The sequence below is a fragment of the Oncorhynchus nerka genome, linkage group LG5 (genome assembly GCF_034236695.1).
Source record: "Oncorhynchus nerka isolate Pitt River linkage group LG5, Oner_Uvic_2.0, whole genome shotgun sequence".
Classification (NCBI taxonomy): domain Eukaryota; kingdom Metazoa; phylum Chordata; class Actinopteri; order Salmoniformes; family Salmonidae; genus Oncorhynchus; species Oncorhynchus nerka.
Genome location: NC_088400.1, coordinates 67066717 through 67094628, shown reverse-complemented (window position 1 = coordinate 67094628; position 27912 = coordinate 67066717). Strand labels below are relative to the sequence as shown.

At 51.4% G+C, this 27912-nt stretch overlaps 1 protein-coding gene across 1 annotated transcript in view; it reads left to right on the top strand.

Annotated features, from left to right (window-relative positions):
- LOC115126160 (interleukin-1 receptor accessory protein-like 1) overlaps positions 1-27912 on the top strand; it is a 423550-nt gene that overhangs the window by 233305 nt on the left and 162333 nt on the right. Inside the window, exon 6 of the mRNA XM_065018987.1 lies at positions 13116-13190. Within this exon, the coding sequence (XP_064875059.1) occupies positions 13116-13190 (75 nt within the window). The remainder of the gene's footprint in view (positions 1-13115; positions 13191-27912) is intronic.

Sequence of the window (27912 nt, the reverse complement as noted above, 5' to 3'; positions counted from 1 at the left end):
GCCAATATAGCCCCTTGAATTGAATTGAGAGAAAGAGATCGAGAGAGAGAGAGAGAGAGAGAGAGAGATGTGCAGAGAGAATATATTATTGCAGAGAGAGAGAGACGGAGAGAGAGGGACGGAGAACATATATTATTGCAGATAAATGTAATATTTGTATTGAGCAAGAAACTGAAACAGTACAGATTACGGTATACATACTGAATATTCTATATTTATATATTCTCTATGGACTAAGACCATTTTCCCCTACAGATAGCTCTTGAAATTAAAGGTTAACACTTTTCTACAACCAAGAGAATGAATGATGTGGAGTTTCTGCTTGTATCTGAACCAAAACAGTATGCTTTGACAGTTTAACTTAGTGATCAGGCAGGTCATGGAGATGGTGCCGATAGAGATGGCAGCTTCGCTTCGAGTCCTTAGGAAACTATGTAATATTTTGTTTTTTCATGTATTATTTCTTACATTGTTAGCCCAGAAAACCTTAAGTGTTATTACATACAGCCGGAAATAAGTATTGGATATAAGAGAGACGTCAATTTACCAGCACAACCAGCACTACGACCAGGAATACGACTTTCCCAAGCGGATCCTTTGTGTGCACCTCCCAGGGCATTTGAACTGATTCCAGAGGCCGACCCAAAACAACGCCGTCGGAGGAGGAGAGGGTGCCGGAGCGGTCTTCTTTCCAAGATGGCATAGCAGTTCAGACGTCTTTTGTCCTCGTCTTGTCGTGTCGTGTATATATATATATTTACAACTTTTTTTTCACATACATTTTATTTTTATTTTCCATCAACTCATCTTCAATACACTCTCCTGCAACCTGCCTCACCAATTGATATGTATAAATACGTATTATTTACCTCAAATCTGCAATCAAATCTGCAATCCTCCAAGAAGCTAGCCAGAAGCTAGTTAGCTTCTTTACTGGCAACTCGTTCGTATTCAGCTAACCACGGTTTGTGGTCATTAGCTATCCTTTAACTCGAAAATCTATCGCCAGTTTTGTACGGCGCAGCGCGGCTCGGAACGGAACATACCGGACCGATTTTTTTCTCTCCATGTCCCTGGATTTCAACTGCTCTCTGGACATTCACTCCCGGATCTCACAGCTAGCTGGCTGCTATCCGTGTGTCTATCTGCTTTCGTCGATTCCGGAGCAAACATCAATTACTCCGGAGCTAGCGAGCTCCGTCAACCACTCCTGAGCTCCGTCAATCACTCCTGGGCTGCAGTCACCTATCCGGACCCGTTTTACTGCCTACACGGAGCCCCTCCGGGCCCTCACAACTGGACTGCCGACGTTATCTACCCGAAGGAGATCCGGCTGGCTCCTCCGTCGCGACGTTACCTGAATGCCCATCTGCGGCCTGCTAACCGTTAGCTGTCTTACCGGATGCTCTCAGAATAGACAATCGGACAATTTATTTATTTTTATTATTAACATGTTTCTTCTTGGGCCTCTATAACTATATCTATTGTTTTTATTTTTTTGTTGTTGTGTGATTTGGACTAATCCCCTCTACAACACGGAACTCCACTAATCTACTGACGGAACGCAAGAGGTGGCTAACAACAGACCTCCATCCTATGCTAGCTTGCTACCGATGTCCTGGCTAGCTGTCTAAATCGCCGTGACCCCCAAACCAACCTCTCCACTCCCTGGACCCTTTTGATCACTCGACTAAGGATGCCTCTCCTTAATGTCAATATGTCTTGTCCATTGCTGTTCTGGTTAGTGTTTATTGGCTTATTTCACTGCAGAGCCTCTAGTCCTGCTCACTATACCTTATCCAACTTATTATTTCCACCACCCACACATGCAATGACATCTCCTGGTTTCAATGTTTCTAGAGACAATATCTCTCTCTTCATCACTCAATACCTAGGTTTACCTCCACTGTACTCACATCCTACCATACCTTTGTCTGTACATTATACCTTGATGCTATTTTATCGCCCCCAGAAACCTCCTTTTACTCTCTGTTCCAGACGTTCTAGACGACCAATTCTTATTGCTTTTAGCCGTACCCTTATTCTTCTCCTCCTATGTTCCTCTGGCGATGTAGAGGTGAATCCAGGCCCTGCAGTGCCTAGCTCCACTCCTATTCCCCAGGCGCTCTCTTTTGATGACTTCTGTAACCGTAATAGCCTTGGTTTCATGCATGTTAACATTAGAAGCCTCCTCCCTAAGTTTGTTCTTTTCACTGCTTTAGCACACTCTGCCAACCCGGATGTTCTAGCTGTGTCTGAATCCTGGCTTAGGAAGACCACCAAAAATTCAGAAATTTTAATTCCAAACTACAACATTTTCAGACAAGATAGAACTGCTAAAGGGGGCGGTGTTGCAATCTACTGCAAAGATAGCCTGCAGAGTTCTGTCCTACTATCCAGGTCTGTACCCAAACAATTTGAACTTCTACTTTTAAAAATCCACCTCTCTAAAAACAAGTCTCTCACCGTTGCCGCCTGCTATAGACCACCCTCTGCTCCCAGCTGTGCTCTGGACACCATATGTGAACTGATTGCCCCCATCTATCTTCAGAGCTCGTGCTGCTAGGCGACCTAAACTGGAACATGCTTAACACCCCAGCCATCCTACAATCTAAACTTGATGCCCTCAATCTCACACAAATTATCAATGAACCTACCAGGTATCCCCCAAAGCCTTAAACACGGGCACCCTCATAGATATCATCCTAACCAACTTCCCCTCTAAATACACCTCTGCTGTCTTCAACCAAGATCTCAGCGATCACTGCCTCATTGCCTGCATCCGTAATGGGTCAGCGGTCAAACGACCTCCACTCATCACTGTAAAACGCTCCTGAAACACTTCAGCGAGCAGGCCTTTCTAATCGACCTGGCCGGGTGTCCTGGAAGGATATTGATCTCATCCCGTCAGTAGAGGATGCCTGGATATTTTTTAAAAATGCCTTCCTAACAATCTTAAATAAACATGCCCCATTCAAGAAAATTAGAACCAGGAACAGATATAGCCCTTGGTTCTCCCCAGACCTGACTGCCCTTAACCAACACAAAAACATCCTATGGCGTTCTGCATTAGCATCGAACAGCCCCCGTGATATGCAGCTGTTCAGGGAAGCTAGAAACCGTTATACACAGGCAGTTAGAAAAGCCAAGGCTAGCTTTTTCAAGCAGAAATTTGCTTCCTGCAACACTAACTCTAAAAAGTTCTGGGACACTGTAAAGTCCATGGAGAATAAGAACACCTCCTCCCAGCTGCCCACTGCACTGAAGATAGGAAACACTGTCACCACTGATAAATCCACCATAATTGAGAATTTCAATAAGCATTTTTCTACGGCTGGCCATGCTTTCCACCTGGCAACTCCTACCCCGGTCAACAGCACTGCACCCCCAACAGCAACTCGCCCAAGCCTTCCCCATTTCTCCTTCTCCCAAATCCATTCAGCTGAAGTTCTGAAAGAGCTGAAAAATCTGGACCCCTACAAATCAGCCGGGCTAGACAATCTGGACCCTTTCTTTCTAAAATTATCTGCCGAAATTGTTGCCACCCCTATTACTAGCCTGTTCAACCTCTCTTTCTTGTCATCTGAGATTCCCAAAGATTGGAAAGCAGCTGCGGTCATCCCCTCTTCAAAGGGGGACACTCTTGACCCAAACTGCTACAGACCTATATCTATCCTACCATGCCTTTCTAAGGTCTTCGAAAGCCAAGTCAACAAACAGATTACCGACCATTTCGAATCTCACCATACCTTCTCTGCTATGCAATCTGGTTTCAGAGCTGGTCATGGGTGCACCTCAGCCACGCTCAAGGTCCTAAACGATATCTTAACCGCCATCGATAAGAAACATTACTGTGCAGCCGTATTCATTGATCTGGCCAAGGCTTTCGACTCTGTCAACCACCACATCCTTATCGGCAGACTCGACAGCCTTGGTTTCTCAAATGATTGCCTCGCCTGGTTCACCAACTACTTCTCTGATAGAGTTCAGTGTGTCAAATCGGAGGGTCTGCTGTCCGGACCTCTGGCAGTCTCTATGGGGGTGCCACAGGGTTCAATTCTTGGACCGACTCTCTTCTCTGTATACATCAATGATGTTGCTCTTGCTGCTGGTGAGTCTCTGATCCACCTCTACGCAGACGACACCATCCTGTATACTTCCGGCCCTTCTTTGGACACTGTGTTAACAACCCTCCAGGCAAGCTTCAATGCCATACAACTCTCCTTCCGTGGCCTCCAATTGCTCTTAAATACAAGTAAAACTAAATGCATGCTCTTCAACCGATCGCTACCTGCACCTACCCGCCTGTCCAACATCACTACTCTGGACGGCTCTGACTTAGAATACGTGGACAACTACAAATACTTAGGTGTCTGGTTAGACTGTAAACTCTCCTTCCAGACCCATATCAAACATCTCCAATCCAAAGTTAAATCTAGAATTGGCTTCCTATTTCGCAACAAAGCATCCTTCACTCATGCTGCCAAACATACCCTTGTAAAATTGACCATCCTACCAATCCTCGACTTTGGCGATGTCATTTACAAAATAGCCTCCAATACCCTACTCAACAAATTGGATGCAGTCTATCACAGTGCTATCCGTTTTGTCACCAAAGCCCCATATACTACCCACCATTGCGACCTGTACGCTCTCGTTGGCTGGCCCTCGCTTCATACTCGTCGCCAAACCCACTGGCTCCATGTCATCTACAAGACCCTGCTAGGTAAAGTCCCCCTTATCTCAGCTCGCTGGTCACCATAGCATCTCCCACCTGTAGCACACGCTCCAGCAGGTATATCTCTCTAGTCACCCCCAAAACCAATTCTTTCTTTGGCCGCCTCTCCTTCCAGTTCTCTGCTGCCAATGACTGGAACGAACTACAAAAATCTCTTAAATTGGAAACACTTATCTCCCTCACTAGCTTTAAACACCAACTGTCAGAGCATCTTACAGATTACTGCACCTGTACATAGCCCACCTATAATTTAGCCCAAACAACTACCTCTTTCCTAACTGTATTTAATTTATTTATTTATTTTGCTCCTTTGCACCCCATTATTTTTATTTCTACTTTGCACATTCTTCCATTGCAATACTACCATTCCAGTGTTTTACTTGCTATATTGTATTTACTTTGCCACCATGGCCTTTTTTGCCTTTACCTCCCTTCTCACCTAATTTGCTCACATTGTATATAGACTTGTTTTTTTTTTACTGTATTATTGACTGTATGTTTGTTTTACTCCATGTGTAACTCTGTGTCGTTGTATGTGTCGAACTGCTTTGCTTTATCTTGGCCAGGTCGCAATTGTAAATGAGAACTTGTTCTCAACTTGCTTACCTGGTTAAATAAAGGTGAAATAAAATAAATAAATAAATAGTGAGGCTTTGGATGCCAACCACCGCTTCTGAGTATATTACTTGCTAATGTCCAGTCCCTAGTTAACAAAGTCGACGAAATTAGGGCAAGAGTTGCTTTCCAAAGAGATTTCCGGGATTGTAACATACTCTGTTTCACAGAGACATGGCTAACTGGGGACATGATGTCGGAGTTCTTACAGCCAACGGTATTTTCAGTGCATCGCGCCAACAGGAACAAACATCTCTCTGGTAAGAACAAGGGCAGGGGTGTATGTTTCATGATTAACGACTCATGGTGTAATTGTAACAACATACAAGAAGTCCTTTTGTCTACCTGAATTCCTCACAATCAAATGCCGACCGTATTATCTCCCAAGAGAACTCTCCTCGGTTATCATCACAGTCGTCTACATCCCCCCCCCCACAAGCGGATACCAAGACGGACATCAAGGAACTTCACTGGACTTTATGCAAACTGGAAACCATATATCCTGGGGGGCATTTATTGTAGCTGTGGATTTTAACAAAGCTAATCTGAGAACAAGGCTACCTAAATTCTAGCAGCATATCGATTGCAGTACACGAGCGAGTAACACACTCGACCACTGCTACTCTAACTTCCGCGATGCATACAAGGCCCTCCCCTCCCTCCTTTTGGAAAATCTGACCACGACTCTATCTTCTTGTTCCCCTCCTATAGGCAGAAACTAAAAAAGGAAGTGCCTGTGCTTAGGTCTACCAACACTGGTCTGACCAATCGGATTCCACACTTCAAGATTGCTTCGATCACATGGACTGGGATATTTTCCCAGTACTTGCTCACCGCTGACTTGGTGAGCGAGTTTATAAGGAAGTGTATAGGATATGTTGTACCCACTCTGACTATTAAAACCTTCCCTAACCAGAAACCGTGGCTTGAAGGTAGCATTCGCGCAAAACTGAAAGCACGTACCACCGCATTTAATCATGGCAAGGCGACTGGAAACATGGCCGAATGCAAACATTGTAGTTATTCCCTCTGTAAGGCAATCAAACAAACAAGTGTCAGTATAGAGACAAAGTGGAGTCACAATTCAACGGCTCAGACAGGAGAAGTATGTGGCAGGATCTACAGACAATCATGGATTACAAAAGGAAAACCAGCCCTGTTGCAGACATCGACGTCTTACTCCCAGACAAATTAAACATCTTCTTTGCGCACTTTGAAGACAATACAGTGCCACGAAACGGCCCGCTACCAAAGACTGCGGGCTCTCCTTCTCTGTGGCCTATGTGAGTAAAACATTTAAATGTGTTAACCCTCGCAAGGCTGCCGGCCCAGAAGGGCATCCCCAGCCGCGTCCTCAAAGCATGCGCAGACCAGCTGGCTGGTGTGTTTACGGACATATTCAATCAATCCCAGTCTGCTGTCCCTACATGCTTCACGATGGCCACCATTGTTCCTGTTCCCAAGAAAGCTAAGGTTACTGAACTAAATTACTATCGCCCCATAGCACTCACTTCTGTCATCATGAAGTGCTTTGAGAGACTAGTCAAGAATCATATCACCTCCACCCTACTAGTCACCCTAGACCCACTCCAATTTGCTTACCGTCCCAATAGGTGCACAGACTATGCAATCGCCATCACACTGCACACTGAATACCTATGTAAGAATGCTGTTCATTGCCTACAGCTCAGCATTCAACACCATAGTACCCTCTACCCTGGGGCGGCAGGGTAGCCTAGTGGTTAGAGCTTTGGACTAGTAACCGGAAGGTTGCAAGTTCAAACCCCCGAGCTGACAAGGTACAAATCTGTCGTTCTGCCCCTGAACAGGCAGTTAACCCACTGTTCCTAGGCCGTCATTGAAAATAAGAATTTGTTCTTAACTGACTTGCCTAGTTAAATAAAGGTAATAAAAAATCATTTAAAAAAACTCATCATTAAGCTTGAGAGCCTGGGTCTCGACCCCGCCTGTGCAGCTGGGTCCTGGACTTCCTGACGGGCTGCCCCCAGGGGGTGAATGTAGGAAACAACATCTCCACTCTGCTGATCCTCAACACTGGGGCCCCACAAGTGTGAGTTCTCAGCCCTCTCCTGTACTCCCTGTTCGCCCATGACTGCATAGCCATGCACGCCTCCAACTCAATCATCAAGTTTGCTGACGACACTACAGTGGTAAGCTTGATCACCAACAACGACGAGACAGCCTACAGGGAGGAGGCGAGAGACAGGGAAGGGTAGTCAGGTAGCTCCAGAACCCTACAGAGACAGGGAAGGGTAGTCAGGTAGCTCCAGAACCCTACAGAGACAGAGAAGGGTAGTCAGGTAGCTCCAGAACCCTACAGAGACATTGAAGAACAGGGCTCCGGGCAGCCGAGCGGAAATGGAGGAAAACTCGCGTCCCTGCGGACCTGGCATCCTTTCACTCCCTCCTCTCTACATTTTCCTCCTCTGTCTCTGCTGCTAAAGCCACTTTCTACCACGCTAAATTCCAAGCATCTGCCTCTAACCCTAGGAAGCTCTTTGCCACCTTCTCCTCCCTCTTGAATCCTCCTCCCCCTCCCCCCCCCTCCTCCCTCTCTGCAGATGACTTCGTCAACCATTTTGAAAAGAAGGTCGACGACATCCGATCCTCGTTTGCTAAGTCAAACGACACCGTTGGTTCTGCTCACACTGCCCTACCCTGTGCTCTGACCTCTTTCTCCCCTCTCTCTCCAGATGACATCTCGCGTCTTGTGACGGCCGGCCGCCCAACAACCTGCCCGCTTGACCCTATCCCCTCCTCTCTTCTCCAGACCATCTCCGGTGACCTTCTCCCGTACCTCACCTCGCTCATCAACTCATCCCTGACCGCTGGCTACGTCCCTCCCGTCTTCAAGAGAGCGAGAGTTGCACCCCTTCTGAAAAAACCTACACTCGATCCCTCCGATGTCAACAACTACAGACCAGTATCCCTTCTTTCTTTTCTCTCCAAAACTCTTGAACGTGCCGTCCTTGGCCAGCTCTCCGCTATCTCTCTCAGAATGACCTTCTTGATCCAAATCAGTCAGGTTTCAAGACTAGTCATTCAACTGAGACTGCTCTTCTCTGTATCACGGAGGCGCTCCGCACTGCTAAAGCTAACTCTCTCTCCTCTGCTCTCATCCTTCTAGACCTATCGGCTGCCTTCGATACTGTGAACCATCAGATCCTCCTCTCCACCCTCTCCGAGTTGGGCATCTCCGGCGCGGCCCACGCTTGGATTGCGTCCTACCTGACAGGTCGCTCCTACCAGGTGGCGTGGCGAGAATCCGTCTCCTCACGACGTGCTCTCACAACTGGTGTCCCCCAGGGCTCTGTTCTAGGCCCTCTCCTATTCTCGCTATACACCAAGTCACTTGGCTCTGTCATAACCTCACATGGTCTCTCCTATCATTGCTATGCAGACGACACACAATTAATCTTCTCCTTTCCCCCTTCTGACGACCAGGTGGCGAATCGCATCTCTGCATGTCTGGCAGACATATCAGTGTGGATGACGGATCATCACCTCAAGCTGAACCTCGGCAAGACGGAGCTGCTCTTCCTCCCGGGGAAGGACTGCCCGTTCCATGATCTCGCCATCACGGTTGACAACTCCATTGTGTCCTCGTCCCAGAGCGCTAAGAACCTTGGCGTGATCCTGGACAACACCCTGTCATTCTCAAATAACATCAAGGCGGTGGCCCGTTCCTGTAGGTTCATGCTCTACAACATCCGCAGAGTACGACCCTGCCTCACACAGGAAGCGGCGCAGGTCCTAATCCAGGCACTTGTCATCTCCCGTCTGGATTACTGCAACTCGCTGTTGGCTGGGCTCCCTGCCTGTGCCATTAAACCCCTACAACTCATCCAGAACGCCGCAGCCCGTCTGGTGTTCAACCTTCCCAAGTTCTCTCACGTCACCCCGCTCCTCCGCTCTCTCCACTGGCTTCCAGTTGAAGCTCGCATCCGCTACAAGACCATGGTGCTTGCCTACGGAGCTGTGAGGGGAACGGCACCTCAGTACCTCCAGGCTCTGATCAGGCCCTACACCCAAACAAGGGCACTGCGTTCATCCACCTCTGGCCTGCTCGCCTCCCTACCACTGAGGAAGTACAGTTCCCGCTCAGCCCAGTCAAAACTGTTCGCTGCTCTGGCCCCCAATGGTGGAACAAACTCCCTCACGACGCCAGGACAGCGGAGTCAATCACCACCTTCCGGAGACACCTGAAACCCCACCTCTTTAAGGAATACCTAGGATAGGATAAAGTAATCCTTCTCACCCCCCTTAAAAGACCTAGATGCACTATTGTAAAGTGGCTGTTCCACTGGATGTCATAAGGTGAAAGCACCAATTTGTAAGTCGCTCTGGATAAGAGCGTCTGCTAAATGACTTAAATGTAAATGTTAAATGTAATTTAAGGGTAGTCAGGTAGCTCCAGAACCCTACAGAGACAGGGAAGGGTAGTCAGGTAGCTCCAGAACCCTACAGAGACAGGGAAGGGTAGTCAGGTAGCTCCAGAACCCTACAGAGACAGGGAAGGGTAGTCAGGTAGCTCCAGAACCCTACAGAGACAGAGAAGTGTAGTCAGGTAGCTCCAGAACCCTACAGAGACAGGGAAGGGTAGTCAGGTAGCTCCAGAACCCTACAGAGACAGGGATTGAGAGGCAGTTAGCTCCAGAAGGTCGTGTAGGTAGGTGGCTCCATCCAGGTCCAGCTACATCTCTAGCCAGTCCCTGAGGATAACCTTCAATACAGTACCTACTCTGTGTGTGTGCGTCTGTATCTGTGAATGTCTATAGTCATCTCAAAGAAGAAATTACAATCAGATAAATCCATAACTGGTTACATGAATGGTAATGTGTGATATGAATTTTCTGTTTGAATCTCACCAAGCAATTCATTATTAATATTCTGCCTCGCAGTCAATACCAATGGATTTAGGAAACTCTGAATACATATTGTGTTTTGCCTATCATTGGTCAATGTTGAGTCCACTGTGGTACTACTATGAGTTCTCATCAAAGCAAAGTACTGCTCAGTTTCTCTCTTTCGGTTATCAGAACCATGGTCACCCTCTTGCCAAAACGCTGTTCACAGACTTTTTGTACCCTTTTCATGCCTGCCTCATGTTGGGACTAATCATTTTCGGGAACGACTGTTTTCTTTTTCATGTCGTGATTAAACAAAATATTCAATGCATATTTCATAAAGAAAAAGGTCATTAACATAATGAGATTTTCCGCGAGCAGAGCTCAGCTCTTGCTCCCGCCAGGGAAACATTTCATGGATCGAGGCTCTAGTTTGAGTTCGTTTGGGTGTCACGATTTGGTCTCGGCCCTCTCTCTCTCTTCGAATGGGGACGGTGTCGTGGTTTGGCTCATTAGTCATGAATTGAGACGGCACCACATTATCACTGCATGATGGAGAGTCATTTCACACAGTCACCAGAGAATAGGCTTTAATGTGTCAATTGAGAACAATTGACTCCCAAATGTCATCCATTTTGCGCCAAAGATGTTATTTTTCACTAAGACTGTGTATGGTACATCAATGACCTTTTTCAGTCCTGCTTTTGTCTCACCAAGATGCAGTTGCAAAGCGGTATGGACCATGCCAAACTGTTGCAACACTGGGTAGATAGACACAGGTATCCCCCCAAATAGTGAAGGCTGTTGGTACCTGATGATAAATGAACACATTCAACTGCTGCTCTTTAATGAGCAAGCAGACTAGACTGGCAACACATACAGGAAACACCACACAGTGTAGCTACACCTCGGACTACTACCTACTCTACAGCTGCCGTGTTGTTTTGTGCCAGAATTCATTCCCCTATAAGAGTTTCTCCCTGACCGTTTTCACACTCAGACTGAGTGTTCATACTCTTACTACTCTTAAAAAAAGTCTCTTAGATATGAGGACTTTCCAATGCCACTTTGAAGAGGGTGCCCAATTAAGCACTAATGATCATGGGATGGCCCTAAGTGCAGATCTTTTGTTGCTTCTCTCTAGGCCTAATTGGGGCTGGTGTATTCCAATGGGGGTCGAAACAGACTGGAAACCAGTATCTTCACAATGGTGAATCATCTGTGACCTCTCATAGCTACGATTTTATCATCGCTGCAGTATCAAACAAGTGTTCATTAATTATGCATATCTACAGTAGAACATGGGGGAAGAGATAATTGCTGATCAGAAGAAGATTTTACTTGTCTCATAGGAAGTATGTTACATAAGAAACATTCCATTAATGATCCGTTTGAATTCAGGTCTAAGGGAAGACCCAACTAGTTTTGTCATTGTACTAGATTGCTTTTGTCCCTTCTTATAACTGTTATATGCACCGTGCATGTGTTCATGTGCTGTTTAATGTACAGCTGACCTCTTTAGCTGATGCATTCGCTGCAGAAGACCCTGACCTTTACATTGTGAATAATGAGCATGATTAGTTATTACTTTTGTTAAATATGACATGTGAAGCTATAGATGCAGATAAAAAGCCGAACACTCTATTGGACAGAGAACATTAGTTGACAAGAAGGATAACAAGAACAGCTCTTAATTTGACTTAATTTGATAATGAATGGATATTTTTGTAGGGGGTGATACATTTTTTGTTAGGGCAAATCAAGTCTGACGCAAGTGGAAATTGCAAACTTTAGAAGCCTTTTTAAACCTTGAATACACCACAACTTTTCATTTCCTGCTGTGATCAAATTAAGATTCAACATTCAACCCACTTCCTGGGTTCCTACCTCCTCCTTTGTAAAGCCTATTTATGTTGCCTCTGCTTCTTACGGTATACATTGCCACCACCACCACCACCACCACCACCACCAGTTATTTGCCTCTGGGTTAAAGGCTTTGAACAACAATGACAGATAAATACAGATTTCAGCGATGCCATTGGTCGTACCCAAGAGTATGTTTCATTGCAGCGCGGATACATAAAAATAAAAAAAGTTGATGGTAAATAGGCTGGGCACTTCACAGAATATGGATATTAGATATATTCTCTTGGTGCAGTCTGAGAATACACTAAGACTAAACCAAACGTAGCCACTTTAAATGCACCCGGAGCGCATGCAAGTTGGAATCCGGGCGGCTGAAAAACGAGCGTCCTGTCAAACGCAGCTTGGTACGATTAAGCTCATCATGACAGGATAGCACTTCCAGTCACACACTACATATTTCCCCTTGTCCTCCCTCTGTTGCTGGCTTGATCCATCTCACTCAACATCGAGGTTGCAGGAAATTCACCAATGTATTATTTATAGGTATTTTGTTCTGCTGTGACGAGTCGTCGCAACAATATGACATATGAATCTGACATATGTAAATAGCTGCTAAGATATCCGTGAACGGTGCTGAAGCCCTTCTCTACATAACAGGGAATAAACCGGGGTTTGGGGTAAATACCCATCCAACCTGAATCCGTGTTCACACTGTAGCACAGCCAGTCTAGTCACTGACGTGCTTGGTCCATAAGGTAGTGAAGACGCTGGCTGGGATTAAAAACGGTTGCCTGGGTAAAGTTTTGAAGTAGATGGATGTTTGAGGCTTTTGGAGAAGGGGATATCCTTTAACAGTTTCCCTCTGTCTACTGCTTCAGCTTCCATACGGTGCCTGCACTGTGTTCTCCTCTCACTCTTCAACGCTGTGCTCGGGTTTACGAAGACATTTTCATAAGTATATGGCTCAATGGACAAATGTCAGAAGTGTGGAAATGAATTGTAATGTGTGTTTTCTTTTTGTTTTCCAGCCCCTCTGACAGACAAGCCTCCAAAGATCCTGTTCCCCTCAGAAAGCAAACTCAGCATCCTGGAGCTGCAGTTAGGTAAGACACCAGCGGGTTTCTGTTCCCAGACAAGCACTGTCTCTGTGTGCTACTTTAACCAAAGATAGGGGTCACTATTAGTACCACAGTAATGTTTTACCTTAGTAGATCATTTTACAAGGGGATATTTGCATTGATTCAAGATGGGTAGGCTTTACACTCAGTTTAGCCTGCTGTGAATAGAAAACCATCCAGTGTGGTTGTTACTGAGATTACTGGGACAACTTAAACTGATACAGAAACTGCTATTTCCATGACATAGACTGACCAGGTGAATCCGGGGTATGGTAGTATGTGCCAGGAGCACCGGTTTGAGTGTGTCAGTTTACCGTGTGTATCAAGAATGGTCCAGTACCTAAAGGACATCCAGCCAACTTGACACAACTGTGGGAAGTATTGGAGTCGTGTTGTATTCGGTGCATGTGACTAATAAACTTCGATTTGATTTGAGTCAACATGGGCAACTCAGTATAGATCACACTACTGGAAATGAACGATGAAATTGCCAGCAATGCTTTATTTGGAAGGTGACATCAACTTGGACACAGGGAGCACCTGAGAGCTCTGCAGCCAGCTGACATGTTTAATTCTGTTTATTATTTTACCTTTATTTAACTAGGCAAGTCAGTTAAGAACAAATTCTTATTTTCAATGATGGCCTAGGAACAGTGGGTTAACTGCCTGTTCAGGGGCAGAACGACAGATTTGTGCCTTGTCAGCTCGGGGGTTTGAACTTGCAACCTTCCGGTTACTAGTCCAACGCTCTAACCACTAGGCTACCCTGCCGTCTCTGAATGGCGAAAAGCATCTGATCTGGTTTACCTCAACATACAACATGGACACTGTCTGTGTTTGATCACCTGGATAATATGGGGAATGAACCTTTCTATCATTTAAAATGGGTTGATGTTAGTATTCCTGCTGATGATTGGCCTGGATCGCTACTGGAGTGACTGAGCATGAATGATGCTCTTTAGTGTGCCTAACCAGCCGCTCATCACAGGGATACATGGGATACTTCCTGCCGCGCTGTGATTGGCCCAGAGCACAAGCAGCTGCGGAGGGAGAGAAAATGGGTCATGATGGAGGTTTCCCTTTGATGTAAATGTGTCACGGTGATGAACACAGGAGGCGGAGGTACAACGTGGCAATCAGGAAAAGAGGTGCGAGTCATTATGTGGTTTATCAGATCAAATGTTTGGGGATGGAGGGTGATTCTACGCAGTCCATTCACTGACAGTGCTTAGGCCAGAAGTGTATATGCTATACTGAGCAACTAAGGCAGCAGTCAAATCACATTACTTCCCTGAAGGTTTCTGCATTTTCTGACTGAGAAAATTCACAGTGAATTCTGTAGACACCGTTGATCTCCTCTGTATCCAGACATGTTTCAACATGGAAGAGATCAGGTTTTGAACTACAGTGTATCTGGATTGGTGGGGGTCCTGTGTTTTCATGCTCACCCATGCTTTAATATGGTTTCCCAGTCATCATAATACATGTGGGGGAGCCTGTTTGAAGTTCCAGCTATACAAAATCCTGTCACTTACTCTCATTGTCACGGTAACATGTTCATGTCACAACCTCAGAAAGGGTAGTAAGTGAGGGGTTAGAAAGTGGAGAGAGGGGTTGGAGAGGGAAGGAGAGGGGGTGGAGAGGGGAGAGAGGGGAGTGAGGGGGTGGAGAGGGGAGAGAGGAGGTGGAGAGTGGAGAGAGGGAAGAGAGGGGAGTGAGGGGGTGGAAAGTGGAGAGAGGGGTTGGAGAGGGGAGAGAGGGGGTGTAGAGGGGAGAGAGGGGAGTGAGGGGGTGGAGAGGGAGATAGGGGGTGGAGAGTGGAGAGAGGGAAGAGAGGGAAGTGAGGGGGTAGAAAGTGGAGAGAGGAGAGAGGGGCAGGGTGGGAGAGGGGTGGAGAGGGTGTAGGGGAGGGTGGGAGAGGGGAGTGAGAGGGGAGAGGGAGAGAGGGGTTTGAGAGTGGGTAGAGAGGGGCTAGAGTGGGGAGAGAGGGGGTAGAGAGGGGAGAGCGGGAGTGGACGGGGAGAGAGGGGGTAGAGGGGGTATAGAGGGGAGAGAGAGGGTGCAGAGTGAAGAGAGTAGGTGGAGAGAGGAGAGAGGGGATGGAGAAGGGAGAAAGAGAGGGCAGAGAGGAGAGAGAGGGGATGTATAGGGGGTGGAGAGAGAGAAGAGAGATGGGAATGTTTAATATTCATTCCCTCATTAAATATAGAAACATAAATGGCTACAGTTGACAGTTAATTAGGCGAGCACGAGAGAAGGAGGAAGAGAAGAGAGGAGGAGGGGGGGAGAAAGGGAAGAATAGAGAGAGGAGTGAGGGAGAGAGCAGGAGTGAAGGAGGGAAGGAAGGATGATGAGAGATGGAGGAAATGAGAGGAGAGTAATGGGGGGACAGGAGAAATGACAGAAGAGACAGCAGGGAGGAAGGGAGAGGGGAGATGGAGAAAGAGGAGAAGGAGAAGGAATGGAGGAGGACAGGAGATGAAAAGAGAGGGAGCCGTAAACTGCAGGCCCAAATTAATCAACACCTATTTTTTCTCTTACCATTTCACAATCGATTCCCTAATAGTTATTTAATAAAAACGTGTTGTATAAATGCTTGCTGTGGCCCTGGGTGGGCAGCATTACTGTGTCTCCTCAAGGCCCGCCCAGCAGAACAAATCAGATTCATCATTGTGTCGGTGAGTCTGTTATACCATTAGATGCATTATGTTCACAGTGTTGCATTGTGGGACTATATCCTCCTTGCTAACGCACTCTAGGTGTGTTATCATGAGAGATTGGTCAGCAGAGGAAATGGTGAACCTGTATTGACCTTTGGCAGCCTAAAGAAGTGATGACATGTTTGCCTGCTAATGTAAATAACATCTCACTCTGTCTAAAAGTAGACCAAACAAAAAGTCATGTGTTTCACCTTGGTCCTGATCTGGTGTCTGTATTTTCCCAAGGATGGATGTTTCATAATGCTTTTATCATAATGCTCTTAATGTAGTCAGTGAGTACAACACTGTACAGTACCTTCTATCCAAAGAGAATAGTGGTGACTCAGAGACCCCATTTAGGAGCACTCCCCCACCCCCACCCCTTCATAAAGAGCAGCACCCCCTCCCTCCCTCCCCCACCCCCACCGCCTCATAAAGAGCAGCACCCTCCCACTCCCCACCCCCATCCCTTCATAAAGAGCAGCACCCTCCCTCCCCCACCCCTTCATAAAGAGCAGCACCCTCCCTCCCCTCCCCCACCCCTTCATAAAGAGCAGCAACCTCCCTCCCACTCCCCCACCACTTCATAAAGAGCAGTACCCTCACTCCCCCTCCCCACCCCTTCATAAAGAGCAGCACCCTCCCTCCCCTCCCCCACCCCTTCCTAAAGAGCAGCACCCTCCCTCCCTCACCCCTTCATAAAGAGCAGCAACCTCCCACTCCTCCAACCCTTCATAAAGAGCAGTATCCTCCCCTCCCACAACCCTTCATAAATAGAAGGACCCTCCCTCACCCCTTCATAAAGAGCAGCACCCTCCCCCACCCCTTCATAAAGAGCAGCACCCTCCCTCACCCCTTCATAAACAGAAGCACCCTCCCTCACCCCTTCATAAAGAGCAGCACCCTCCCCACCCCTTCATAAAGAGGAGCACCCTCCCACTCCCCCACCCCCACCCCTTCATAAAGAGGAGCACCCTCCCACTCCCCACCCCCAACCCTTCATAAAGAGGAGCACCCGCCCACTCCACCACCCCTTCATAAAGAGGAGCACCCTCCCACTCCCCCAACCCTTCATAAAGAGGAGCACCCTCCCACTCCCCCAACCCTTCATAAAGAGGAGCACCCTCCCACCCCCACCCCTTCATAAAGAGGAGCACCCTCCCACTCCCCCAACCCTTCATAAAGAGGAGCACCCTCCCACTCCCCCACCCCTTCTTAAAGAGGGAAACAGTTATTCCCTCTGCTAAAGTTTGCACAATGCCTCATTGAATGTAATGGTAAACGATTGCTGATTTTACTGTCCTCCAAACCCAGCAGATGTGACCACTCTTGTGGAAAATAATTAGTCTTGCATTATTACGGTGGCTGGACTGGCGCCCATCAGCACACAAGGGCAATAAGCATCTCATCCTTCACCTCCATCCCCCATCTCCTCCCCCTCCTCTCCTCCTTCACCTCCATCCCCCATCTTCTCCCCCTCCTCTCCTTTTTTTACAACCATCCCCTCATCTCTTCCCTCCTTCTCTCCTCCTTCACCTCCACCCCCTCCTCTCCTCCTTCACCTCCATCCCCCATCTTCCCCCTCCTCTCCTTTTTTACAACCATCCCCTCATCTCTTCCCTCCTTCTCTCCTCCTTCACCTCCACCCCCCTCCTCTCCTCCTTCACCTCCATCCCCCATCTTCCCCCCCCTCCTCTCCTCCTTCACCTCCACCCCCTCCTCTCCTCCTTCACCTCCATCCCCCATCTTCCCCCTCCTCTCCTCCTTCACCTCCACCCCCTCCTCTCCTCCTTCACCTCCATCCCCCATCTTACCCCCTCCTCTCCTCCTTCACCTCCACCCCCTCCTCTCCTCCTTCACCTCCACCCCCTCCTCTCCTCCTTCACCTCCATCCCCCATCTTCCCCCCTCCTCTCCTCCTTCACCTCCACCCCCCCCTCCTCTCCTCCTTCACCTCCATCCCCCATCTTCCCCCCTTCTCTCCTCCTTCACCTCCACCCCCTCCTCTCCTCCTTCACCTCCATCCCCCATCTTCCCCCCTCCTCTCATTTTTTACAACCATCCCCTCATCTCTTCCCTCCTTCTCTCCTCCTCCTTCACCCCACCCCCTCCTCTCCCCCTTCACCTCCATCCCCCATCTTCCCCCTCCTCTCCTTTTTACAACCATCCCCTCATCTCTTCCCTCCTTCTCTCCTCCTTTACCTCCACCCCCTCCTCTCCTCCTTCACCTCCATCCCCCATCTTCCCCCTCCTCTCCTTTTTTACAACCATCCCCTCATCTCTTCCCTCCTTCTCTCCTCCTTCACCTCCACCCCCCTCTCCTCCTTCACCTCCATCCCCCATCTCCTCCCCCTCCTCTCCTCCTTCACCTCCATCCCCATCTTCCCCCTCCTCTCCTTTTTACAACCATCCCCTCATCTCTTCCCTCCTTCTCTCCTCCTTCACCTCCACCCCCTCCTCTCCTCCTTCACCTCCATCCCCCATCTTCCCCCTCCTCTCCTTTTTTTACAACCATCCCCTCATCTCTTCCCTCCTTCTCTCCTCCTTCACCTCCACCCCCCCTCCCTCCTCTCCTCCTTCACCTCCATCCCCCATCTTCCCCCCTCCTCTCGTTTTTTACAACCATCCCATCATCTCTTCCCTCCTTCTCTCCTCCTTCACCTCCACCCCCCCTCCTCTCCTCCTTCACCTCCATCCCCCATCTTCCCCCTCCTCTCCTTTTTACAACCATCCCCTCATCTCTTCCCTCCTTCTCTCCTCCTTCACCTCCACCCCCTCCTCTCTCCTCCTTCACCTCCATCCCCATCTTCCCCCCTCTCCTTTTTTTACAACCATCCCCTCATCTCCTCCCTCCTTCTCTCCTCCTTCACCTCCACCCCGCCTCCTCTCCTCCTTCACCTCCATCCCCCATCTCCCCCCTCCTCTCCTTTTTACAACCATCCCCTCATCTCTTCCCTCCTTCTCTCCTCCTTCACCTCCACCCCCTCCTCTCCTCCTTCACCTCCATCCCCCATCTCCTCCCCTCCTCTCCTCCTTCACCTCCATCCCCCATCTTCCCCCTCCTCTCCTTTTTACAACCATCCCCTCATCTCTTCCCTCCTTCTCTCCTCCTTCACCTCCACCCCCCCTCCTCTCCTCCTTCACCTCCATCCCCCATCTTCCCCCTCCTCTCCTCCTTCACCTCCACCCCCCGCCTCCTCTCCTCCTTCACCTCCATCCCCATCTTCCCCCCTTCTCTCCTCCTTCACCTCCACCCCCTCCTCTCCTCCTCCTTCACCTCCATCCCCCATCTTCCCCCTCCTCTCCTTTTTTACAACCATCCCCTCATCTCTTCCCTCCTCTCCTCCTTCACCTCCTCTCCTCCTTCACCTCCATCCCCCATCTTCCCCCCTCCTCTCCTTTTTACAACCATCCCCTCATCTCTACCCTCCTTCTCTCCTCCTTCACCTCCACCCCCCATCCTCTCCTCCTTCACCTCCATCCCCCCTCCTCTCCTCCTTCACCTCCACCCCCTCCTCTCCTCCTTCACCTCCACCCCTCCTCTCCTCCTTCACCTCCACCCCCTCCTCTCCTCCTTCACCTCCATCCCCCATCTTCCCCCTCCTCTCCTTTTTTACAACCATCCCCTCATCTCTTCCCTCCTTCTCTCCTCCTTCACCTCCACCCCCTCCTCTCCTCCTTCACCTCCATCCCACATCTTCCCCCTCCTCTCCTCCTTCACCTCCATCCCCATCTTCCCCCTCCTCTCTCCTTTTTACAACCATCCCCTCATCTCTTCCCTCCTTCTCTCCTCCTTCACCTCCACCCCCTCCTCTCCCCCTTCACCTCCATCCCCCATCTTCCCCCTCCTCTCCTTTTTACAACCATCCCCTCATCTCTTCCCTCCTTCTCTCCTCCTTCACCTCCACCCCCTCCTCTCCTCCTTCACCTCCATCCCCCATCTTCCCCCTCCTCTCCTTTTTACAACCATCCCCTCATCTCTTCCCTCCTTCTCTCCTCCTTCACCTCCACCCCCTCCTCTCCCCCTTCACCTCCATCCCCATCTTCCCCCTCCTCTCCTCCTTCACCTCCATCCCCCATCTTCCCCCTCCTCTCCTTTTTACAACCATCCCCTCATCTCTTCCCTCCTTCTCTCCTCCTTCACCTCCACCCCCCTCCTCTCCTCCTTCACCTCCATCCCCCATCTTCCCCCTCCTCTCCTTTTTTACAACCATCCCCTCATCTCTTCCCTCCTTCTCTCCTCCTTCACCTCCACCCCCCCCCTCTCCTCCTTCACCTCCATCCCCCATCTCCTCCCCCTCCTCTCCTCCTTCACCTCCATCCCCATCTTCCCCCCTCCTCTCTTTTTTACAACCATCCCCTCATCTCTTCCCTCCTTCTCTCCTCCTTCACCTCCACCCCCCTCCTCTCCTCCTTCACCTCCATCCCCCATCTCCTCCCCTCCTCTCCTCCTTCACCTCCATCCCCCATCTCCCCCTCCTCTCCTTTTTACAACCATCCCCTCATCTCTTTCCTCCTTCTCTCCTCCTTCACCTCCACCCCCTCCTCTCCTCCTTCACCTCCATCCCCATCTTCCCCCTCCTCTCCTCCTTCACCTCCACCCCCTCCTCTCCTCCTTCACCTCCATCCCCCATCTTCCCCCCTTCTCTCCTCCTTCACCTCCACCCCGCCCTCCTCTCCTCCTTCACCTCCATCCCCCATCTTCCCCCTCCTCTCCTTTTTTTACAACCATCCCCTCATCTCTTCCCTCCTCTCCTCCTTCACCTCCTCTCCTCCTTCACCTCCATCCCCCATCTTCCCCCTCCTCTCCTTTTTTACAACCATCCCCTCATCTCTTCCCTCCTTCTCTCCTCCTTCACCTCCACCCCCCCTCCTCTCCTCCTTCACCTCCATCCCCCTCCTCTCCTCCTTCACCTCCACCCCCTCCTCTCCTCCTTCACCTCCACCCCTCCTCTCCTCCTTCACCTCCACCCCCCTCCTCTCCTCCTTCACCTCCATCCCCCATCTTCCCCCCTCCTCTCCTTTTTTACAACCATCGCCTCATCTCTTCCCTCCTTCTCTCCTCCTTCACCTCCACCCCCCTCCTCTCCTCCTTCACCTCCATCCCCCATCTTCCCCCTCTCCTCTCCTTTTTACAACCATCCCCTCATCTCTTCCCTCCTTCTCTCCTCCTTCACCTCCACCCCCTCCTCTCCTCCTTCACCTCCATCCCCATCTTCCCCCTCCTCTCCTTTTTACAACCATCCCCTCATCTCTTCCCTCCTTCTCTCCTCCTTCACCTCCACCCCCTCCTCTCCTCCTTCACCTCCATCCCCCATCTTCCCCCTCCTCTCCTTTTTTTACAACCATCCCCTCATCTCTTCCCTCCTTCTCTCTTCCTTCACCTCCACCCCCTCCTCTCCTCCTTCACCTCCATCCCCCATCTTCCCCCCTCCTCTCCTTTTTACAACCATCCCCTCATCTCTTCCCCCTTCTCTCCTCCTTCACCTCCACCCCCTCCTCTCCTCCTTCACCTCCACCCCCTCCTCTCCTCCTTCACCTCCATCCCCATCTTCCCCCTCCTCTCCTTTTTTACAACCATCCCCTCATCTCTTCCTCCTTCTCTCCTCCTTCACCTCCACCCCCTCCTCTCCTCCTTCACCTCCATCCCCCATCTTCCCCCTCTCCTTTTTACAACCATCCCCTCATCTCTTCCCTCCTTCTCTCCTCCTTCACCTCCACCCCCCCTCCTCTCCCCCTTCACCTCCATCCCCATCTTCCCCCTCCTCTCCTTTTTACAACCATCCCCTCATCTCTTCCCTCCTTCTCTCCTCCTTCACCTCCACCCCCCCTCCTCTCCTCCTTCACCTCCATCCCCCATCTTCCCCCCTCTCCTTTTTACAACCATCCCCTCATCTCTTCCTCCTTCTCTCCTCCTTCACCTCCACCCCCTCCTCTCCTCCTTCACCTCCATCCCCATCTCCCCCCTCCTCTCCTTTTTACAACCATCCCCTCATCTCTTCCCTCCTTCTCTCCTCCTTCACCTCCACCCCCTCCTCTCCTCCTTCACCTCCATCCCCCATCTTCCCCCTCCTCTCCTTTTTACAACCATCCCTCATCTCTTCCCTCCTTCTCTCCTCCTTCACCTCCACCCCCTCCTCTCCTCCTTCACCTCCATCCCCCATCTTCCCCCTCCTCTCCTTTTTTACAACCATCCCCTCATCTCTTCCCTCCTTCTCTCTTCCTTCACCTCCACCCCCTCCTCTCCTCCTTCACCTCCATCCCCCATCTTCCCCCTCCTCTCCTTTTTTACAACCATCCCCTCATCTCTTCCCCCTTCTCTCCTCCTTCACCTCCACCCCCTCCTCTCCTCCTTCACCTCCACCCCCTCCTCTCCTCCTTCACCTCCATCCCCCATCTTCCCCCTCCTCTCCTTTTTTTACAACCATCCCCTCATCTCTTCCCTCCTTCTCTCCTCCTTCACCTCCACCCCCTCCTCTCCTCCTTCACCTCCATCCCCCATCTTCCCCCTCTCCTTTTTTACAACCATCCCTCATCTCTTCCTCCTTCTCTCCTCCTTCACCTCCACCCCCCCTCCTCTCCCCCTTCACCTCCATCCCCCATCTTCCCCCTCCTCTCCTTTTTACAACCATCCCCTCATCTCTTCCTCCTTCTCTCCTCCTTCACCTCCACCCCCCTCCTCTCCTCCTTCACCTCCATCCCCCATCTTCCCCCTCCTCTCCTTTTTTACAACCATCCCCTCATCTCTTCCCTCCTTCTCTCCTCCTTCACCTCCACCCCCCTCCTCTCCTCCTTCACCTCCATCCCCCATCTCCCCCCTCCTCTCCTTTTTACAACCATCCCCTCATCTCTTCCCTCCTTCTCTCCTCCTTCACCTCCACCCCCTCCTCTCCTCCTTCACCGCCACCCCCTCCTCTCCTCCTTCACCTCCACCCCCTCCTCTCCTCCTTCACCTCCATCCCCCATCTTCCCCCTCCTCTCCTTTTTACAACCATCCCCTCATCTCTTCCTCCTTCTCTCCTCCTTCACCTCCACCCCCTCCTCTCCTCCTTCACCTCCATCCCCCATCTTCCCCCTCTCCTTTTTACAACCATCCCCTCATCTCTTCCCTCCTTCTCTCCTCCTTCACCTCCACCCCCCCCCTCCTCTCCCCCTTCACCTCCATCCCCCATCTTCCCCCTCCTCTCCTTTTTACAACCATCCCCTCATCTCTTCCCTCCTTCTCTCCTCCTTCACCTCCACCCCCTCCTCTCCTCCTTCACCTCCATCCCCCATCTTCCCCCCTCCTCTCCTTTTTACAACCATCCCCTCATCTCTTCCCTCCTTCTCTCCTCCTTCACCTCCACCCCCCTCCTCTCCTCCTTCACCTCCATCCCCCATCTCCCCCTCCTCTCCTTTTTTACAACCATCCCCTCATCTCTTCCCTCCTTCTCTCCTCCTTCACCTCCACCCCCTCCTCTCCTCCTTCACCTCCATCCCCCATCTTCCCCCTCCTCTCCTTTTTACAACCATCCCCTCATCTCTTCCCTCCTTCTCTCCTCCTTCACCTCCACCCCCCTCCTCTCCTCCTTCACCTCCATCCCCCATCTTCCCCCTCCTCTCCTTTTTTACAACCATCCCCTCATCTCTTCCTCCTTCTCTCTTCCTTCACCTCCACCCCCTCCTCTCCTCCTTCACCTCCATCCCCATCTTCCCCCTCCTCTCCTTTTTTACAACCATCCCCTCATCTCTTCCCCCTTCTCTCCTCCTTCACCTCCACCCCCTCCTCTCCTCCTTCACCTCCACCCCCTCCTCTCCTCCTTCACCTCCATCCCCCATCTTCCCCCTCCTCTCCTTTTTTACAACCATCCCCTCATCTCTTCCCTCCTTCTCTCCTCCTTCACCTCCACCCCCTCCTCTCCTCCTTCACCTCCATCCCCCATCTTCCCCCTCTCCTTTTTTACAACCATCCCTCATCTCTTCCCTCCTTCTCTCCTCCTTCACCTCCACCCCCCTCCTCTCCCCCTTCACCTCCATCCCCCATCTTCCCCCTCCTCTCCTTTTTTACAACCATCCCCTCATCTCTTCCCTCCATCTCTCCTCCTTCACCTCCACCCCCTCCTCTCCTCCTTCACCTCCATCCCCCATCTTCCCCCCTCCTCTCCTTTTTACAACCATCCCCTCATCTCTTCCCTCCTTCTCTCCTCCTTCACCTCCACCCCCCTCCTCTCCTCCTTCACCTCCATCCCCCCTCTCCCCCTCCTCTCCTTTTTTACAACCATCCCCTCATCTCTTCCCTCCTTCTCTCCTCCTTCACCTCCACCCCCTCCTCTCCTCCTTCACCGCCACCCCCCTCCTCTCCTCCTTCACCTCCACCCCCCTCCTCTCCTCCTTCACCTCCATCCCCCATCTTCCCCCTCCTCTCCTTTTTTACAACCATCCCCTCATCTCTTCCCTCCTTCTCTCCTCCTTCACCTCCACCCCCCTCCTCTCCTCCTTCACCTCCATCCCCCATCTTCCCCCCTCCTCTCCTTTTTTACAACCATCCCCTCATCTCTTCCCTCCTTCTCTCCTCCTTCACCTCCACCCCCTCCTCTCCTCTCCTCCTTCACCTCCATCCCCCATCTTCCCCCCTCCTCTCCTTTTTTACAACCATCCCCTCATCTCTTCCCCCTTCTCTCCTCCTTCACCTCCACCCCCCCTCCTCTCCTCCTTCACCTCCACCCCCTCCTCTCCTCCTTCACCTCCATCCCCATCTTCCCCCCTCCTCTCCTTTTTACAACCATCCCCTCATCTCTTCCCTCCTTCTCTCCTCCTTCACCTCCACCCCCTCCTCTCCTCCTTCACCTCCATCCCCATCTTCCCCCTCCTCTCCTTTTTACAACCATCCCCTCATCTCTTCCCTCCTTCTTCTCCTCCTTCACCTCCACCCCCCCTCCTCTCCCCCTTCACCTCCATCCCCCATCTTCCCCCCTCCTCTCCTTTTTTACAACCATCCCCTCATCTCCTCCCTCCTTCTCTCCTCCTTCACCTCCACCCCCCCTCCTCTCCTCCTTCACCTCCATCCCCATCTTCCCCCTCCTCTCCTTTTTACAACCATCCCCTCATCTCTTCCCTCCTTCTCTCCTCCTTCACCTCCACCCCCTCCTCTCCTCCTTCACCTCCATCCCCCATCTCCCCCCTCCTCTCCTTTTTTACAACCATCCCCTCATCTCTTCCCTCCTTCTCTCCTCCTTCACCTCCACCCCCTCCTCTCCTCCTTCACCTCCACCCCCCCCTCCTCTCCTCCTTCACCTCCACCCCCTCCTCTCCTCCTTCACCTCCATCCCCCATCTTCCCCCCTCCTCTCCTTTTTTACAATCATCCCCTCATCTCTTCCCTCCTTCTCTCCTCCTTCACCTCCACCCCCCCCTCCTCTCCTCCTTCACCTCCATCCCCCATCTTCCCCCTCCTCTCCTCCTTCACCTCCATCCCCCATCTTCCCCCTCCTCTCCTTTTTTACAACCATCCCCTCATCTCTTCCCTCCTTCTCTCCTCCTTCACCTCCACCCCCTCCTCCTCTCCTCCTTCACCTCCACCCCCTCCTCTCCTCCTTCACCTCCATCCCCATCTTCCCCCTCCTCTCCTTTTTACAACCATCCCCTCATCTCTTCCCTCCTTCTCTCCTCCTTCACCTCCACCCCCCAGTCCTCTCCTCCTTCACCTCCACCCCCCTCCTCTCCTCCTTCACCTCCACCCCCTCCTCTCCTCCTTCACCTCCATCCCCATCTTCCCCCTCCTCTCCTTTTTTACAACCATCCCCTCATCTCTTCCCTCCTTCTCTCCTCCTTCACCTCCACCCCCCTCCTCTCCTCCTTCACCTCCATCCCCCATCTCCTCCCCCTCCTCTCCTCCTTCACCTCCATCCCCCATCTTCCCCCCTCCTCTCCTTTTTACAACCATCCCCTCATCTCTTCCCTCCTTCTCTCCTCCTTCACCCCCCCTCCTCTCCTCCTTCACCTCCATCCCCCATCTCCCCCCTCCTCTCCTTTTTACAACCATCCCCTCATCTCTTCCCTCCTTCTCTCCTCCTTCACCTCCACCCCCTCTCCTCCTTCACCTCCATCCCCCATCTCCTCCCCTCCTCTCCTCCTTCACCTCCATCCCCCATCTTCACCCCTCCTCTCCTTTTTTACAACCATCCCCTCATCTCTTCCCTCCTTCTCTCCTCCTTCACCTCCACCCCCTCCTCCTCTCCTCCTTCACCTCCACCCCCCCTCCTCTCCTCCTTCACCTCCATCCCCCATCTTCCCCCTCCTCTCCTTTTTTACAACCATCCCCTCATCTCTTCCCTCCTTCTCTCCTCCTTCACCTCCACCCCCCAGTCCTCTCCTCCTTCACCTCCACCCCCTCCTCTCCTCCTTCACCTCCACCCCCCCTCCTCTCCTCCTTCACCTCCATCCCCATCTTCCCCCCTCCTCTCCTTTTTACAACCATCCCCTCATCTCTTCCTCCTTCTCTCCTCCTTCATCTCCACCCCCCCTCCTCTCCTCCTTCACCTCCATCCCCCATCTCCTCCCCCTCCTCTCCTCCTTCACCTCCATCCCCCATCTTCCCCCTCCTCTCCTTTTTTACAACCATCCCCTCATCTCTTCCCTCCTTCTCTCCTCCTTCACCCCCCTCCTCTCCTCCTTCACCTCCATCCCCCATCTCCCCCCTCCTCTCCTTTTTACAACCATCCCCTCATCTCTTCCCTCCTTCTCTCCTCCTTCACCTCCACCCGCCCCCCCTCCTCTCCTCCTTCACCTCCATCCCCCATCTTCCCCCTCCTCTCCTTTTTACAACCATCCCCTCATCTCTTCCCTCCTTCTCTCCTCCTTCACCTCCACCCCCTCCTCTCCTCCTTCACCTCCATCCCCCATCTTCCCCCTCCTCTCCTTTTTACAACCATCCCCTCATCTCTTCCCTCCTTCTGTCCTCCTTCACCTCCACCCCCCTCCCTCCTTCACCTCCACCCCCTCCTCTCCTCCTTCACCTCCATCCCCATCTTCCCCCTCCTCCCTTTTTACAACCATCCCCTCATCTCTTCCCTCCTTCTCTCCTCCTTCACCTCCACCCCCTCCTCTCCTCCTTCACCTCCATCCCCATCTTCCCCCTCCTCTCCTTTTTTACAACCATCCCCTCATCTCTTCCCTCCTTCTCTCCTCCTTCACCTCCACCCCCCTCTCCTCCTTCACCCATCCCCCATCTCCCCCCCTCCTCTCCTCCTTCACCTCCATCCCCCATCTTCCCCCTCCTCTCCTTTTTACAACCATCCCCTCATCTCTTCCCTCCTTCTCTCCTCCTTCACCTCCACCCCCCCTCTCCTCCTTCACCTCCATCCCCCATCTCCTCCCCCTCCTCTCCTCCTTCACCTCCATCCCCCATCTTCCCCCTCCTCTCCTTTTTTACAACCATCCCCTCATCTCTTCCCTCCTTCTCTCCTCCTTCACCTCCACCCCCTCCTCTCCTCCTTCACCTCCATCCCCCATCTTCCCCCCTCCTCTCCTTTTTTACAACCATCCCCTCATCTCTTCCCTCCTTCTCTCCTCCTTCACCTCCACCCCCTCCCTCCTCTCCTCCTTCACCTCCATCCCCATCTTCCCCCCTCCTCTCGTTTTTACAACCATCCCTCATCTCTTCCCTCCTTCTCTCCTCCTTCACCTCCACCCCCTCCTCTCCTCCTTCACCTCCATCCCCATCTTCCCCCTCCTCTCCTTTTTACAACCATCCCCTCATCTCTTCCCTCCTTCTCTCCTCCTTCACCTCCACCCCCTCCTCTCCTCCTTCACCTCCATCCCCTATCTTCCCCCCCTCTCCTTTTTACAACCATCCCCTCATCTCCTCCCTCCTTCTCTCCTCCTTCACCTCCACCCCCTCCTCTCCTCCTTCACCTCCACCCCCTCCTCTCCTCCTTCACCTCCACCCCCTCCTCTCCTCCTTCACCTCCACCCCCTCCTCTCTCTCCTTCACCTCCACCCCCCTCCTCTCCTCCTTCACCTCCACCCCCTC